This window comes from Zea mays, chromosome 7 (assembly GCF_902167145.1).
Source record: "Zea mays cultivar B73 chromosome 7, Zm-B73-REFERENCE-NAM-5.0, whole genome shotgun sequence".
NCBI lineage: Eukaryota > Viridiplantae > Streptophyta > Magnoliopsida > Poales > Poaceae > Zea > Zea mays.
The window spans coordinates 2,004,247-2,020,756 of NC_050102.1; the positions used below are offsets into that span (position 1 = coordinate 2,004,247).

Consider the following 16,510-nt stretch of genomic DNA (forward strand, 5'->3'; position numbering starts at 1 on the left):
AGTCAATCCAAGTTCCGCGAATCTAAGACATTTAGCTCACTACGCAGCCTGCAAAAGGTCTTCTCATCTAGAGGCTTGGTAAAGATATCGGCTAGCTGGTTCTCGGTGCTAACATGAAACACTTCGATATCTCCCTTTTGCTGGTGGTCTCTCAAAAAGTGATGCCGGATGTCTATGTGCTTTGTGCGGCTGTGTTCAACAGGATTTTCCGCCATGCGGATAGCACTCTCATTATCACATAGGAGTGGGACTTTGCTCAGATTGTAGCCAAAGTCCTGGAGGGTTTGCCTCATCCAAAGTAGTTGCGCGCAACACTGTCCTGCGGCAACATACTCGGCCTCAGCGGTGGATAGGGCAACGGAAGTTTGTTTCTTAGAATTCCATGACACCAGGGACCTTCCTAAGAATTGGCACGTCCCCGATGTACTCTTCCTATCGACCTTACATCCAGCATAGTCGGAGTCTGAGTATCCAACTAAGTCAAAGGTAGACCCCTTTGGATACCAGAGCCCGAAGCAAGGCGTAGCAACTAAATATCTAAGAATTCGCTTTACCGCCACTAAGTGACACTCCTTAGGATTGGATTGAAATCTAGCACACATGCATACGCTAAGCATAATATCCGGTCTACTAGCACATAAATAAAGCAAAGAACCTATCATGGACCGGTATGCTTTTTGATCAACGGACTTACCTCCTTTGTTGAGGTCTGTGTGTCCGTCGGTTCCCATCGGCGTCTTTGCGGGCTTGGCGTCCTTCATCCCAAACCTCTTTAGCAAGTCTTGCGTGTACTTTGTTTGGGAGATGAAAGTGCCGTCCTTGAGTTGCTTCACTTGGAACCCAAGGAAGTAGTTCAACTCGCCCATCATCGACATCTCGAATTTCTGCGTCATCACCCTGCTAAACTCTTCACAAGACTTTTGGTTAGTAGAACCAAATATTATGTCATCGACATAAATTTGGCACACAAACAAATCACCATTGCAAGTCTTAGTAAAAAGAGTTGGATCGGCTTTCCCAACCTTGAAAGCATTAACAATTAGAAAGTCTCTAAGGCATTCATACCATGCTCTTGGGGCTTGCTTAAGTCCATAGAGCGCCTTAGAGAGCTTACACACATGGTCGGGGTACCGTTCATCCTCGAAGCCAGGGGGTTGCTCCACGTACACCTCCTCCTTGATTGGCCCGTTGAGGAAAGCACTCTTCACATCCATTTGGTACAACCTGAAAGAATGGTGAGCGGCATATGCTAGCAAGATACGAATTGATTCTAGTCTAGCCACAGGAGCAAAAGTCTCCTCGAAATCCAAACCTGCGACTTGGGCATAACCTTTTGCCACAAGTCGAGCCTTGTTTCTCGTCACCACCCCGTGCTCGTCCTGTTTGTTGCGGAACACCCACTTGGTTCCCACAACATTTTGCTTGGGACGAGGCACCAGTGTCCAAACTGCATTGCGCTTGAAGTTGTTGAGCTCCTCCTGCATGGCCAACACCCAGTCCGGATCTAGCAAGGCCTCCTCTACCCTGAAAGGCTCAATAGAAGAGACAAAGGAGTAATGCTCACAAAAATTAACTAATCTAGATCGAGTAGTTACTCCCTTGCTAATGTCACCCAGAATTTGGTCGACGGGATGATCCCTTTGAATCATCGCTCGAACTTGGGTTGGAGGTGCCGGTTGCGCATCTTCCTCCATCACATGATCATCTTGTGCTCCCCCTTGATCACACGCCTCCTGTTGATGAACCTGTTCATCGTCTTGAGTTGGGGGTAGCACCATAGTTGAGGAAGATGGTTGATCTCGTTCATCTTGTTCCTGTGGCCGCACTTCTCCAATCGCCATAGTTCGTATAGCGGCCGTCGGAACATCTTCTTCATCTACATCATCACAATCAACAACTTGCTCTCTTGGAGAGCCATTAGTCTCATCAAATACAACGTCGCTAGAGACTTCAACCAAACCCGATGATTTGTTGAAGACTCTATACGCCTTTGTATTTGAGTCATAACCTAACAAAAACCCTTCTACTGCTTTGGGAGCAAATTTAGAATTTATACCCTTCTTTACTAGAATGTAGCACTTGCTCCCAAATACACGAAAGTACGATACATTGGGTTTGTTACCGGTTAGTAGCTCATACGACGTCTTCTTGAGGAGGCGGTGAAGGTAGACCCTGTTGATGGCGTGGCAAGCCGTGTTCACGGCTTCCGACCAAAATCGCTCGGGGGTCTTGAACTCTCCAAGCATAGTCCTCGCCATATCAATTAGCGTCCTGTTCTTCCTCTCTACCACACCATTTTGCTGTGGTGTGTAGGGAGCGGAGAACTCATGCTTGATCCCTTCCTCCTCAAGGAACTCCTCCACTTGAAGGTTCTTGAACTCGGACCCGTTGTCGCTTCTTATCTTCTTCACCTTGAGCTCAAACTCATTTTGAGCTCTCCTGAGGAAGCGCTTGAGGGTCCCTTGGGTTTCAGACTTATCCTGCAAAAAGAACACCCAAGTGAAGCGGGAAAAGTCATCAACAATAACTAGACCATACTTACTCCCTCCTATGCTCAGATAGGCGACAGGTCCGAAGAGGTCCATATGCAGCAGCTCCAGGGGTCTTGAAGTGGTCATCACATTCTTGCTGTGATGTGCTCCTCCCACTTGTTTACCTGCTTGACAAGCTGCACAAGGTCTATCTTTTTCGAATTGCACGTTAGTCAAACCTATCACGTGTTCTCCCTTTAGAAGCTTGTGAAGGTTCTTCATCCCCACATGTGCTAAGCGGCGATGCCACAGCCAGCCCATGCTAGTCTTAGCTATTAAGCATGCATCTAGACCGGCCTCCTCTTTTGCAAAATCAACTAAATAAAGTTTGTCGTCTAATACACCCTTAAAAGCTAGTGAACCATCACTTCTTCTAAAGACAGACACATCTACATTTGTAAATAGACAGTTATACCCCATGTTGCATAATTGACTAACAGATAGCAAATTATATCCCAAGGACTCAACTAAAAACACATTAGAAATTGAGTGCTCATTTGAGATTGCAATTTTACCTAATCCTTTTACCTTGCCTTGATTCCCATCATCGAATATAATTGAATCTTGGGAATCATTATTCTTGACGTAGGAGGTGAACATCTTCTTCTCCCCCGTCATATGGTTTGTGCATCCGCTATCAATAATCCAGCTTGAACCCCCGGATGCATAAACCTGCAAGGCAAATTTAGGCTTGGGACTTAGGTACCCAACTCTTGTTGGGTCCTACAAGGTTAGTGCAAATATCCTTAGGGACCCAAATGCAAGTTTTATCACCCTTGCATTTTGCCCCTAACTTTCTAGCAATTACCTTTCTATCCTTTCTATAAATTGCAAAGGAAGCATTCAAAGCATGATATATTGTAGAAGGCTCATTAACTTTCCTAGGAATATTAACAACATTCCTTCTACCAACATTTCTATCATGCACAACATGAGAACTAGAAGCAGTCATAGCATAAGAATCATAAGCATGTGAATCATAAGCATCATAACTTCTAAAAGCATTTCTAGAATTTTTCCTATCATGATACAAAAAGGCATGGTTCTTTTTAACACTAGTAGCCATAGGGGCCTTCCCTTTCTCCTTAGCGGGAATGGGAGTCTTATGGCTTGTTAAGTTCTTGGCTTCCCTCTTGAAGCCAAGTCCATCCTTAATTGAGGGGTGTCTACCGATCGTGTAGGCATCCCTTGCAAATTTTAGTTTATCAAATTCATTCTTGCTAGTCTTAAGTTGGGCATTAAGACTAGCCAATTCCTCAGTTAGTTTGGAAATTGAAACTAAATGATCACTACAGGCATCAACATCGAAATCTTTACACCTAGTGCAAATCTCAACATGTTCTACACAAGATGTTGATTTACTAGATTTTTCTAGTTTAGCATTTAAATCATCATTTTTGCTCTTTAAACTAGCAATTGAATCATGACATGTAGACAACTCACAAGAAAGCATTTCATTTCTCTTAATCTCTAATGCAAGTGATTTTTGTGCTTCTACAAATTTGTCATGTTCCTCATACAACAAATCCTCTTGCTTTTCTAAAAGCACATTCTTATCATTCAAGGCATCAATCAATTCATTAATTTTGTCTATCTTAGATCTATCTAAACCCTTGAATAAGCATGAATAGTCTATGTCATCATCATCACTAGACTCATTATCACTAGAAGAAGCATAAGTGGAGTCTCGAGTACTCACCTTCTTCTCCCTTGCCATAAGGCATGTGTGACGCTCGTTGGGGAAGAGGGATGACTTGTTGAAGGCGGTGGCGGCGAGTCCTTCATTGTCGGAGTCGGAGGAGCAATCCGAATCCCACTCCTTTCCGATGTGTGCCTCGCCCTTGGCCTTCTTGTAATTCTTCTTCTTTTCCCTCTTGTTCCCCTGTTCCTGGTCACTATCGTTATCGGGGCAGTTAGCGATAAAATGACCAATCTTACCGCACTTGAAGCATGAGCGCTTCCCCTTTGTCTTGGTCTTGCTTGGCTGCCCCTTGTGACCTTTTAGCACCGTCTTGAAGCGTTTGATGATGAGAGCCATCTCTTCATCATTAAGTCCGGCCGCCTCAATTTGTGCCACCTTGCTAGGTAGCGCCTCCTTGCTTCTTGTTGCCTTGAGAGCAAGGGGTTGATGCTCGTTGATCGGTCCATTCAAGGCGTCGTCCACGTATCTTGCCTCCTTGATCATCATCCTCCCGCTTACGAATTTTCCGAGTACCTCCTCGGGCGTCATCTTCGTATACCTGGGATTCTCACGAATATTGTTCACGAGATGAGGATCAAGAACGGTAAATGACCTTAGCATTAGGCGGACGGCGTCGTGATCCGTCCATCGCGTGCTTCCATAACTCCTTATTTTGTTGATAAGGGTCTTGAGCCGGTTGTATGTTTGGGTTGGCTCCTCGCCCCTTATCATTGCAAACCTTCCAAGCTCGCCCTCCACCAACTCCATTTTAGTGAGCATGGTGATGTCGTTCCCCTCGTGAGAAATCTTGAGGGTGTCCCATATCTGCTTGGCATTGTCCAAGCCGCTCACCTTCTTGTACTCGTCCCTGCACAAAGAGGCTAGCAACATAGTAGTAGCTTGTGCATTTTTATGAATTTGTTCATTAATAAACATAGGGCTATCCGAGCTATCAAATTTCATTCCATTCTCTACAATCTCCCATATGCTTGGATGGAGAGAGAATAAATGACTACGCATTTTGTGACTCCAAAATCCGTAGTCCTCCCCATCAAAGTGTGGAGGTTTGCCAAGAGGAATGGAAAGCAAATGCGAATTCGAACTATGTGGAATACGAGAATAATCAAATGAAAAGTTCGAATTGACCGTCTTCCTGTAGTCGTTGTCGTCGTCCTTTTGGGAAGAAGAGGATTCGTCGCTGTCGTAGTAGACGATCTCCTTGATGCGCCTTGTCTTCTTCTTCTTCCCATCTTTACGTCTGTGGCCCGAGCCAGAGTCGTTGGATTTGTCATCTTTTGGCTCGTTGACGAAGGACTCCTTTTCCTTGTCGTTGATCACGATTCCCTTCCCCTTAGGATCCATCTCTTCGGGCGGTTAGTCCCTTTCTTGAAGAGAACGGCTCTGATACCAATTGAGAGCACCTAGAGGGGGGTGAATAGGTGATCCTGTAAAGCTTAAACTTATAGCCACAAAAACTTGTTAAGTGTTAGCACAATAAATGCCAAGTGGCTAGAAAGGAGTCTCAACAAAACACAATACCACAAGAGATCAATCACAGAGTTGACACAGTGGTTTATCCCGTGGTTCGGCCAAGACCAACGCTTGCCTACTCCACGTTGTGGCGTCCCAACGGACGAGGGTTGCAATCAACCCCTCTCAAGTGGTCCAAAGACCCACTTGAATACCACGGTGTTTTGCTTGCTTTTTCTCAATCCCGTTTGCGAGGAATCTCCACAACTTGGAGCCTCTCGCCCTTACAATTGAAGTTCACAAAGAACACAGAGCAAAGGGGGAATGAGCAACGCACACAAGACTTCAAAAGATCAGAGCAACAACGCGCACACAAGTCGCAACAAGAGCTCGCAACACAACTCAAAGAGTTCGCAACTCAACAAGAGCTCTAGATGCTATCACAATGAAACGAATGCGCGAGAGCGATGTCTTGGTGCTTAAGAATGTTGTAGGAATGCTTGGTGTGTTCCTCCATGCGCCTAGGGGTCCCTTTTATAGCCCCAAGGCAGCTAGGAGCCGTTGAGAACAAATCAGGAAGGCCATCCTTGCCTTCTGTCATCGGGCGCACCGGACAGTCCGGTGCACACCGGACAGTGTCCGGTGCCCGATTCCTTTCCTTAAATGGCGAAGCCGACCGTTGCAGATCTGGGAGCCGTTGGCGCACCGGACATGTCCGGTGCCCCCTTCCGACCGTTGGCTTGGCCACGTGTCGCGCGCAGAATCCGCGGCCGACCGTTGGCCCTGGCGACCGTTGACTCACCGGACAGTCCGGTGCACACCGGACAGTCCGGTGAATTTTAGCCGTACGCCGTCAGCAAAATTCCCGAGAGCGGCCTCTTCGGCCGAGGCAGCCTGGCGCACCGGACACTGTCCGGTGCACCACCGGACAGTCCGGTGCCCTAGACCGAAACAGCCCCTTGGCTGTACACAGCCAACTCTTTTCTTTTCTTTTTCTTCCTGTTTCCAATACTTAGACAAGTATATTAGTACACAAAACCAATGTACTAAGACATAGAAACATACCTTTGCTCTTGATTTGCACTTTGTCCATCCACAAGCATGATTTCACATTTAAGCACTTGTGTTGGCACTCAATCACCAAAATACTTAGAAATGGCCCAAGGGCACATTTCCCTTTCAGGGGTCCCTCCCGGGAGCGAGATCCAGGCGCCGCCGGCGATCTTCCGCCGCCCCTGCGCACGCGCGGACCGTCCGGCCCCAGGACGCGGACCGTCCGACCGTCAGGCAGGAACCCTAGCCCCTGCACCAGGTCGCGGACCGTCCGGCCCCTGCGCGCGGACCGTCTGCCCCTGTGCAGAGAGCACCGCCGCTGGTTCGTGTTGAGTGTTTGACGCTCTAAAAATGTGTCAACACATACTTAGCTTATTGATTTATGCCATCCAGTTTAAGACAACGGTTGTTGGACAAGCATTGCAAATTTGGTCCCATGAAAAAAATACATTAATGTGAACGGCTTTTGCACACATATAATTATTTGATGTTAAAATTCATATCCACTGAAATGTCTGAAATGTTTAAACTTGATAGTAATTGGGTAGGGACAGGACAAGACAGCACAGAGAGTGCGAGGTTTCGTGATGGGCAAGTTAGGTCGCCAAAAAAGATTCGTGGTGGGCCCAGCTGTGTCTTCTCGCCTCAGGACAACTATCCTGTCAATCACGGGCCCATCTTCTTTTAATTGCTTGTACTAGTTTTATCTTCATCTCACCCATCAAGTCACTCCTCGCTCCACCTATAAATCAAAATTAAGTAATTAAATAACTATCCCAAATGATTAAAATGCATAATAAATCAAAAACTAATCATGACTGTTGGGTCGCCATGTGCCTCACTCTAGCTAGCTAGCTAGCTAGTAGGGGTGCATTAGTATTAATCGCCCACATGTGGAGTAGAGAAGGGACTGATAATAAATAAATGGAGTGATACAAAGTTTATTAATTATTTAATCAAGGGTTTTTTAAAATGTTTAGGCGTAATTGAACTGTGCAATATTCTAGCTATTGGGTGTACGTAGATCATGCATCTCTAGTAATCATCATGTATACAAAGCACCACTTCAAACTTCGCAACAACCACCCAAACAAATACACATATAACAATCTCACCTTTAAAGGAACAAGATAAGTCTAAATCTCTTCTTTTTCTTATTCACTCAAATCCAACGGTGTTGCTTATTTAGATCATTCTTCTCTCATCAATCACGCTTTCACCCATGATCCCTTCATAGGGTCGAGTGTGTCGAGCCCTTAGCTGGCAGCGTCATACGGATTGGAGGTGTGGCACAGGCGCGCCTATCATCAAATAGAGCGCGTTGGAGTCAAGCGTGGCCTCGAGGCTTGTTCTCCTGAGGCACACGTTGTTGCCGAAGATGAGGATGTTGGGGAAGTCCCTGTCGATGGTGGTGGCGGCGATGGTGGTAACCCATGGCACGGTGTTGACGACGGTGTCGTCGTAGACTCGTAGGCACTGGAGTTGACGCAGAGCATACGACGGAGACGCCATGGATGGCGGCGATGGTGGTGACCCATGGCAAGGTGTTAACGACGGTGTCGTCGTAGGCACCGGAGTTGACGACGGTGGCCTTGTGCCCTTGGCGGTATGAAGCTGTCGGCGGCGGTGGAGAGTGTGTGGGTGTCATGGCCCTCCGTGTCACACGTCCAGTTGGCATCCACGACAGTCAGATTGCTGAGCAGCATGTCACTGTTGAATAACCTAGCATCGATGAGCTTACGCGGTTGCAAGCGATGCAATGCTTGAAAGAGTTTTGGTAGGTATACTTCCAGCAGGCTAGCATCTGACCGTCATCTTCTTGGTTTTAGACGGACATTTTTACTAGTATATATAATATATATGTACTTCCACCACACAAGGACAACAATCTCCAATTTATATATATACCATTATCATAATAAAATATAGCCAATTTATATACCATCACCAGTCAAAAATTTATATAAGAATATAATTATAAAAATGTGAGATCATGTCAGTGCTTAACCAATGTACTGTAGTGTTATAGAATTGCAATTAACTTTTTTTAATGCAGTAGCTTAATGAGAGTAGTACTCCGATCCACGCGCATCCAGTAGTCCTATACAAATATTGATTATATATATTCTGGTACAACGAGGCTAGTAGGTAGAAATGTGTCAATAATTTCTCTTCAATAATACTTAAATGTAGCACACTTCGCTTAGATATAGCTCGAATATGTAACTACTGTGTGTATATATATATATATATTTCACAGCAACTACAATAGTAATAAAGCTTCTTTAAGGTACACTAGATTAAATAGTAGTAATAATAAACTAAAAGAAGTAAGCCATATATTCGGATATGCTAGCATCACACACTACGTATCATGGAATAGTACTGTATGCGCTGACCTAAATCGTGCGGAAAGTTAGCTATAGCTAGGTGTGGTATATGCATGCATCATAATCAGCGTGGATCAAAGTGCATTTTATATTTAATTAGGAAGGTATGGTTAATTTATTGTGTAAAAATATTCCAGCCGAGATAATGCACCTTCTTAAATTATATAGCTAGGGTGGCGGGCGGCCGCGGCGCTCAAAGGCATGCAAATCGACATCTAATAAAAATCTGAGATTCCGGCAGGTATCAGTTAATTAATAAATGGTGAGTATATAATCGATCTATTATTGGGGGCTCAGTTTCATTGAAGTATACCATTAGTCTGTAAATATATTATAACAGAACGTACTAGTAGTCTAACTTAACAAATAAAAATATAGTAGTCTAGAATCTAGCTACATGCCGAGTCAGAATTTGCATCAGAGTTAAGACAATTCAAAATCCCCTACATTTGACGACGGATGAAGATGACGCATTATCATTAGGTTCTGGAGATAGAGATGAATTAGTAGTAGAAGAAGAAAAATATATTAGAAGAAGAGAAATATATGCAATAATATAATACTAATTATGTTGGGATAAAATATAAATGTTATAACACTAACTGTTTTAGAATCGATTGAGAGTAGAGTAGATATTATTATTATTATTATTATTATTATTATTATTATTATTTTTATTATTATTATTTTTATTATTGTTGTTGTTGTTGTTGTTGTTGTTGTTGTTGTTGTTATTGTTTGTCACAATGATTTGAGCTGACCATCCGGCCGGGTGTACGTGAATGGGGTTGGCTGCCTCAACTTTTCCCAGACCGATCGAAGCCTCATATATTAAATATATGTAGAGGTGTAGTAGTAACTAGTAGGGATAGCACCCCGGGCACGCCATCCATCATCATCGACCGATCGTCCATCGGGCCGGCCGGCAAATTCGCAGAAGATTCCCTTTCTAATTTGCAGTCACAGTGTAAATAATATAAAGCACATACAGAAAACTAGCAGCAAAAAATTCCTAGAGCTGTTTGATTTTTAGTTTAGTCCCTGCATTTTATTCAATTTAGTATCTAAATTGTTAAATATAGATGTTTTAGTTTCCGTATTCAGCAATTTAAAGGTTAAAATGGAAAAAAATAGAGATTAAAGATTAGTCTTTAAAAATCAAACATCCCCTAAAACATCATCGGAAGAAACCAAAATTAAGCACCCTCCTCCTCCTGATTCGATTTATATTTGTTTTTGCACCTTATACATGTAGTAGTGGTTCTTAGCTAGCACGCATGCAATGGCAACGCGATCTATCTATATATATTTGATGTTTCGTGGTGGTGGCCAAATGCATGCAAGCATATGTCAGCTCGTTCGTGTCATCGATGGATGATGGAGACTGACGAAATAGAAGAGATGTGATTATTATTTTTATTTTTCTTCTTGTTTCCCCCATGCATGCCTAGTAAAAACACTTGATCCATGACCTAGCTAGGATGAGGTAGATAGGAGTTGTTGTTGCGTTAAACGATCGAGAAATCGATCGGTAGAATGAATTAATGGGCCAGCCAGCAGAGTGTGATCTCACTATCTGAGTGATAGCTAGGATGTACGTACTCCCTCTGTCCGGAGATCCAGTATTAAATTAAATCCACCCAGTGAAACAATAAATACTACATCAACGAGCTAGAGAGTCACCACACAAGCGAATCTGCTGCTGAGATCGTCGGCGACGTGTACCTTAGCTAGCAGTGTGTTGGCCTTGCCCTGAACTAATAGCTAGGACCCATGGCCGGTGCCGGCGGCGACTGGCCCTTCACGGCCGACGACGACGCGTACGGCGCCGACTCCTCGGCGATGTTCGCGGAGCTCGCCGCAGGGTGCTGGGCCGCCGCCGGCGGGACGGCGGCGGAGGAGCTGATGATGTCGATGCTGCTGCCGCCGCCTGAGGATCATCATCACCAGGCGGCGGTACTGGCGACGGCGCCGGCCGCCGTGTCGTCCAGGTCCAGCTCCACCGACGACGACGACGGGGCGCCGGCGGCCGCAGCCACCACCGAAGCAGCGTAAGTGCCTGTGCTCAGTAGCCTTCGTCTCCATCTCAGTCGTCCTTCCTTCCCTTGCCAGATTAATTAAGCCCGGCCCATATCCTATATACTAGTAATTAATTAGATACTAATACATGGAGTGGAGTAGCATTGCACGGTGCATCTAGCTAGCCAGGTACTGTAATTAAGAGCAGCTATATATATATGTATATGGTATCATCGGTACACGTACATTGTGGGCTTGTTTGCTTGTTTGCATGCAGGAGCAAGCCACCGGCGGCGGGGAAGACGACGATGACGAAGTCGTCGTCGGCGGGGCAGAAGCGGGCGCGGCAGCCGCGGTTCGCCTTCATGACCAAGAGCGACGTGGACCACCTGGAGGACGGGTACCGCTGGAGGAAGTACGGGCAGAAGGCCGTCAAGAACAGCCCCTTCCCCAGGTACCTACTGGCTACTGCACGCATGGCATCTGGAACTAGCTCTGAAAATTAAACCCCTCAAGCTAGCTAGCTAGCTCTAGAATCATCGAGTCACGGATGAGTGTACGTAGCAGGAGCTACTACCGCTGCACCAACAGCAAGTGCACGGTGAAGAAGCGCGTGGAGCGCTCCTCCGACGACCCCTCCGTCGTCATCACCACCTACGAGGGCCAGCACTGCCACCACACCGCCGTCGCCTGCTTCCCGCGCGCCAACCACGCCGCCGACGGCCGCCACCACCTGCCGTTCGTCGAATTCTCTGCTGCCTCCTCCGCGCACCACCACTACCACAGCAACCCCTACAGCGGCACCGCCAGCTGCGTCAACGACCACCACCTGCCGCCCCTCCTCCCGACGACGACGACACTCGCGCCTCGGCACAACGCTCTCGACAACGGCCAGCAGGAGCTGCAGGCGGCGATGTCGATGCCAGTGGCTTCCGTGCCAACGACGTCGTTGTTGCCGCCGCCTACTACTGCTCTGGCGGCGCCGCCAGTGGCTTCCGTGTCAATGACGTCGTCGTCATCGTTGCCACCTGCTAGCAGTAGCGCTGCTCCGGCCGCCGTCGACAAGGGACTTCTTGACGACATGGTGCCGCCGGCGATGAGGCACGGGTAGTTGATTAATTACTCGGCTAGCTAATTAGTACAATGATGAAGCATACGATGGAGCTGCCCATCAGTTTATTTGATTTCTGATTAATTGGACAGAGACAGGAAGAATTGATTGTAACATATGCATATACATACATATTAATTATATATATAGCTACGGTACCAACTGTCAAGCAAATAATAGCAATCGGCAAGCACTTACCAGCATGCAAAGGTGCTCCCGGACGTCGCGGCCGTCGAAGATGAACGCCGGCGGTAGTCGAGCGTCCTGAACTCGTCAGCACGCAGAGGAGGCCTGTGCATGCGCACCGTCGGCGGCTTCGTACGCGTCCCTCGCCACCGCCACCATAGACAGAATGAACAAGTTCAAGTGTTACTACCAGCTGTGAAGAAGCAACAGAGCACCACATGTAGTAAACACACCACCTCTTGCCTTCCCCAGATTCATTCTACTGCCTCCCGTTACACCTCTTGACATCAAATCCTTCCTAGCTATACAAACAAGCCAAGAAATGAATCGCACAAGTTCAAGTACAGAATACTCCTGTACACGCGCACTTCAACTCTTAGCAGTGATTGCTCTATTTGATTTCCTTTCTGTTAAGAAGTAGGAGAGTTATCAACAAGGTTCAGCCCTGGTTGAGTTACAGCAAGTTTCATCTGGGTACAATATCAGACTGATGACGCTTTTGGTTCTCTGTCTAACTTGACACACTTTGCCTAACTTTTTCTATCTAATGTTAGTTCTTCAATTTTAGCCAATATGTGGCATATTTAGCAATCAAACAGGCATAACTTCTTTCGACTTCTCTTTCTCAGCTGCTGTGTTTTTTTTTGGGTGGGTGGGAGAGGCCGAGAGGGGGACTAGAGGGAACCAAACTGTACAACGGAACACACATAGAAGCACTATTCACTTTCATAATCATCGTCTTCATCTCCGAACATAAACACCGAGGCATCTGCTGCGATCGCCTTGAATTCGCTCATGCTGGAAGAGTCAGCAGCTGCGGTGGAGCTGCCCTTGCTGCTGACTTCAGTTTTGAGAGATGTGACATCAGGTGCCTTCGTGGTTCCTTGTTCGCTGGTTCCTGGTTACAGCTATACTTTATCAAGTCTGCTAGCAGCGGCCGATGCCTCCTTCTCCACGTTGCTTGTTTGAGATGGTTTAGCAGCATTTACACTGCCTTGACCACCGCGCCAGCAGTCCTCTCCTTTCTTTCCTTAGATGATCCATCCTCCCCGTCGTCACTGTCCGAGAATACTTCATCTTTATCATTGCTTCCAGTCCCCTTGTTGGATTCTGCAGGCGCAACACTATTTTCTTTCACAGCCGTGCTAGCCGAGGAATCGGCATCAGATTTATTATCAACTGCTCCAGCGGCTGGTTTTGGTGGTTGCGAGCCATCGTAATCTACCAGGACAACCTCAACCTGGAACCTAGGTGATGGCAATTTTCTCTGGACAAAATTATAATGTAATTTAGTCTCAAGTCCCCAAAAGAACATGTAAACAAATCAGTTGTTCGAACTGCTGCAGCTGCAATCCATAAAGACAAAACACTGTAGAAGTAGTAGAAGCCGATACGGGTTAAATCCAAATGAAAGAAGCCTTCACCTTGTCAAAATCATCAAGATCAGTTGGATTCAAAGTCATCCTGTTCTCCATCATTGTTGTATTTAGCCAGCTGAAAAGGACAGGGGAAGAAATGAAAGTAAATATCAGGATAATTTTCTTTTCCCTCAAATGATTAAATTTAGCTGCAATCCTTTCGGAGCAAAGATTGTACACCTTATACTTTCCCTGTAACACAATGATTAAATTAGAAGACTAAAATGCATGACTAGTTCAAAGTTCCTTACATTTCTTATTGTGTTACACAAAAGCCCTCAAATGCATGGTCTCTTTATAATTAAGAATATAGACTTCTCACTTACCTAGCCGCCTAAAATACTGGAAACTAACTAGACAAACAATGCACTTAAGCACATTAACTTCCTTTTTGTAAAAAGGAAAAGGCAATACACGTACCAGGAGGGGAAAGGAATTTTGGAAATACATGGGGACAAAATAAGGCATGCTTTAGACAAGATGAAATGCATAACCATATAATCTAGGGCAATGTGGCGAGGGGGAGGGAGTGTTAAGTAAGCATTAACCCAAATAGTCTTATACTGCTCCTCATTTCATGAAAAAACATGCATATTCTATGAATTTTAAAATTGTTAATATGTATATTATTCATGAGAAAGATGATCATGAACCAAAAAAAGATCTGGGCGCATTCATATTTATATTTCAAAGTAAAAATGAAGAAACTAATGACAAAAAGACGGGCCCAGTGCTGACGGTTTCCACATGAGTGGGGTCTGAGGAGGAATAATCGATGCAAGCCTTACCCTGCATTTTGCCGAGAGGCTGCATCGAACCTAGGACCTTTGCTCAGTGGGAAGGCTTCTCGCCACTTCGCGGCCTGCCCTTCAATGAAGAAGAAAATAGTGATTAAGAGGGGAACTTCAAACCGTATTCTCCGGTAGAATTCGGTAGTCAACTAAAACAGATTATTCATTTATACGTTACATCCCTACTACTAACACCAAAAATATCTTTCTAAAGTTATCCATGTCTCATTCTCAGAGGATGAGTTACGAAGAGGCTTGCTCTATTGAACCTAGTCCTTGATTGCCAAAGCTGGCCCGTGCTACATTAATAACATGAAGACAATGCAGTAAGTTCAAGGTATGGTGGTGTAGAAAATGGACAAGAATAACAATACCAACAATATGAATTGTGTCACCCAGGAAGCATTTATGTTAATTTTGAAGCAGTTTAATAACCGAAGAGTCCAAACCCCAAACAGTGAGAGAGGACGGAAGACAACATTCACAACGACCCCTTGACCATGGGCCTTCGTGGGCGTTGTTTGCCTAAGAAGGCGACGACTTCCTACCTGGGGGCGGAGGCGAGAGCGGCGGCGAAGTGATCGAATTCCGGAGGCGAACTGCGTCTCGGAGGAGCGCCGGCGCAGGAGGTGGTGGGCTGGTGACAGAGGGCGGCGTGGGAGAGACGGCGCCGACGAGAACTAGCAAGGAACAAACACGACAGAGGGCGGCTACGAGGTCCGGTGGGCCGAGGCGAGGCGAGGCGCAGTTGGCAACGCACCACGCGATCTACTACCAACTGCTTGCCATACAACCAAACATGGGCCCCCGGACGAGGATTAGCAGCCCAACCGAAATGAAAGCAAAGTCTCTATGCTCCGATTGTACTTTCGGTTGTAAAAGGAGGAAGCCTGTGCCGGTGACATGATGTCATCAAAAATGAAAGCAATATATAGTACATTAGCAAATATATATATATATATGACGTTATTAACTTAGAACTAGTAAAGTAAAAAAACAATGCACTTAAGAAATACTGAATTAGGTTTAACTTTCAAAGCTTAAATGTGAAGCTGCAATTGTAAAATCAAGAGTAAGATGACATTATCATGTCACCGGCACGGCACAGGCTTCCTGCTCCGATTGTACTTTTCTGCTCCGTGTAACCAGACATTATCAAGCCAATAATACATCTCTATGCTTAGATGATCCATACATAACTTAATCACCAGGACCAAGGTGTTCATTGCTACAAACCAGATGTTCACCTCGAAGGGCCGCAACAACGTCAATGGAGGGTGCTGTCTAGTAGCATGGGATAAGGTCGAGAGGACCACTTGATCTTTGGTAGATTTGGAATTCTCAACCTAGAATTTATGGGTTTGGGCGTTGCAGATTTGATGGTTGTGGTTCCAAAAGGTACAAAGACACGCTGCGTATTCGAGGAAAAAAAGAGTGTGTGGTAATTCATATCCTCTTTGCTTGCTGGATAAAAAGAACTATATAGGCTTTGCTGATATAAAAATGGGTGATATCTTCCATTAGTCTAAAAACAAGCAGGCCCTGTTATATCCAACATCTACTGACCAACGGAGATAAAGGCAGCAAGTAATTTCACAAACTATGCCTTGTCAAACTATAGGCTGAGATTCACAAAACATCTATCTATAATACAGCACAACTACACTAAAATTTCAGTAATCAAATAATACATGTAGACAAAATCAACGCGGTACCTGTTTGGGATGTGCCGTCAGAGAGCATCGCGGACAGGGGGCGTGCGCGCCGAGGCGGGGGACATGTGGTGTGGACATCCTACTTACGTTCTTAATAGTAGTATATATAATATAGATAACAAGTCATGCCAGCAGCAAAATCTTG

The 16,510-nt window shown here is 45.5% G+C and overlaps 1 protein-coding gene across 1 annotated transcript; it reads right to left on the bottom strand.

The window, feature by feature from the left end:
* Window positions 1–12,812: 12,812 nt before the first annotated feature.
* On the bottom strand, window positions 12,813–15,358 carry LOC100383696 (uncharacterized). Its single transcript, NM_001176333.1, has 4 exons — window positions 15,199–15,358; window positions 14,648–14,721; window positions 13,866–13,935; window positions 12,813–13,787 (listed from the first exon to the last, which is right to left on the bottom strand). The coding sequence occupies exon 4, from the start codon at window positions 13,754–13,756 to the stop codon at window positions 13,427–13,429; it is 330 nt and encodes a 109-aa protein (NP_001169804.1). The 5' UTR covers window positions 13,757–13,787; window positions 13,866–13,935; window positions 14,648–14,721; window positions 15,199–15,358; the 3' UTR covers window positions 12,813–13,426.
* Window positions 15,359–16,510: the final 1,152 nt, after the last annotated feature.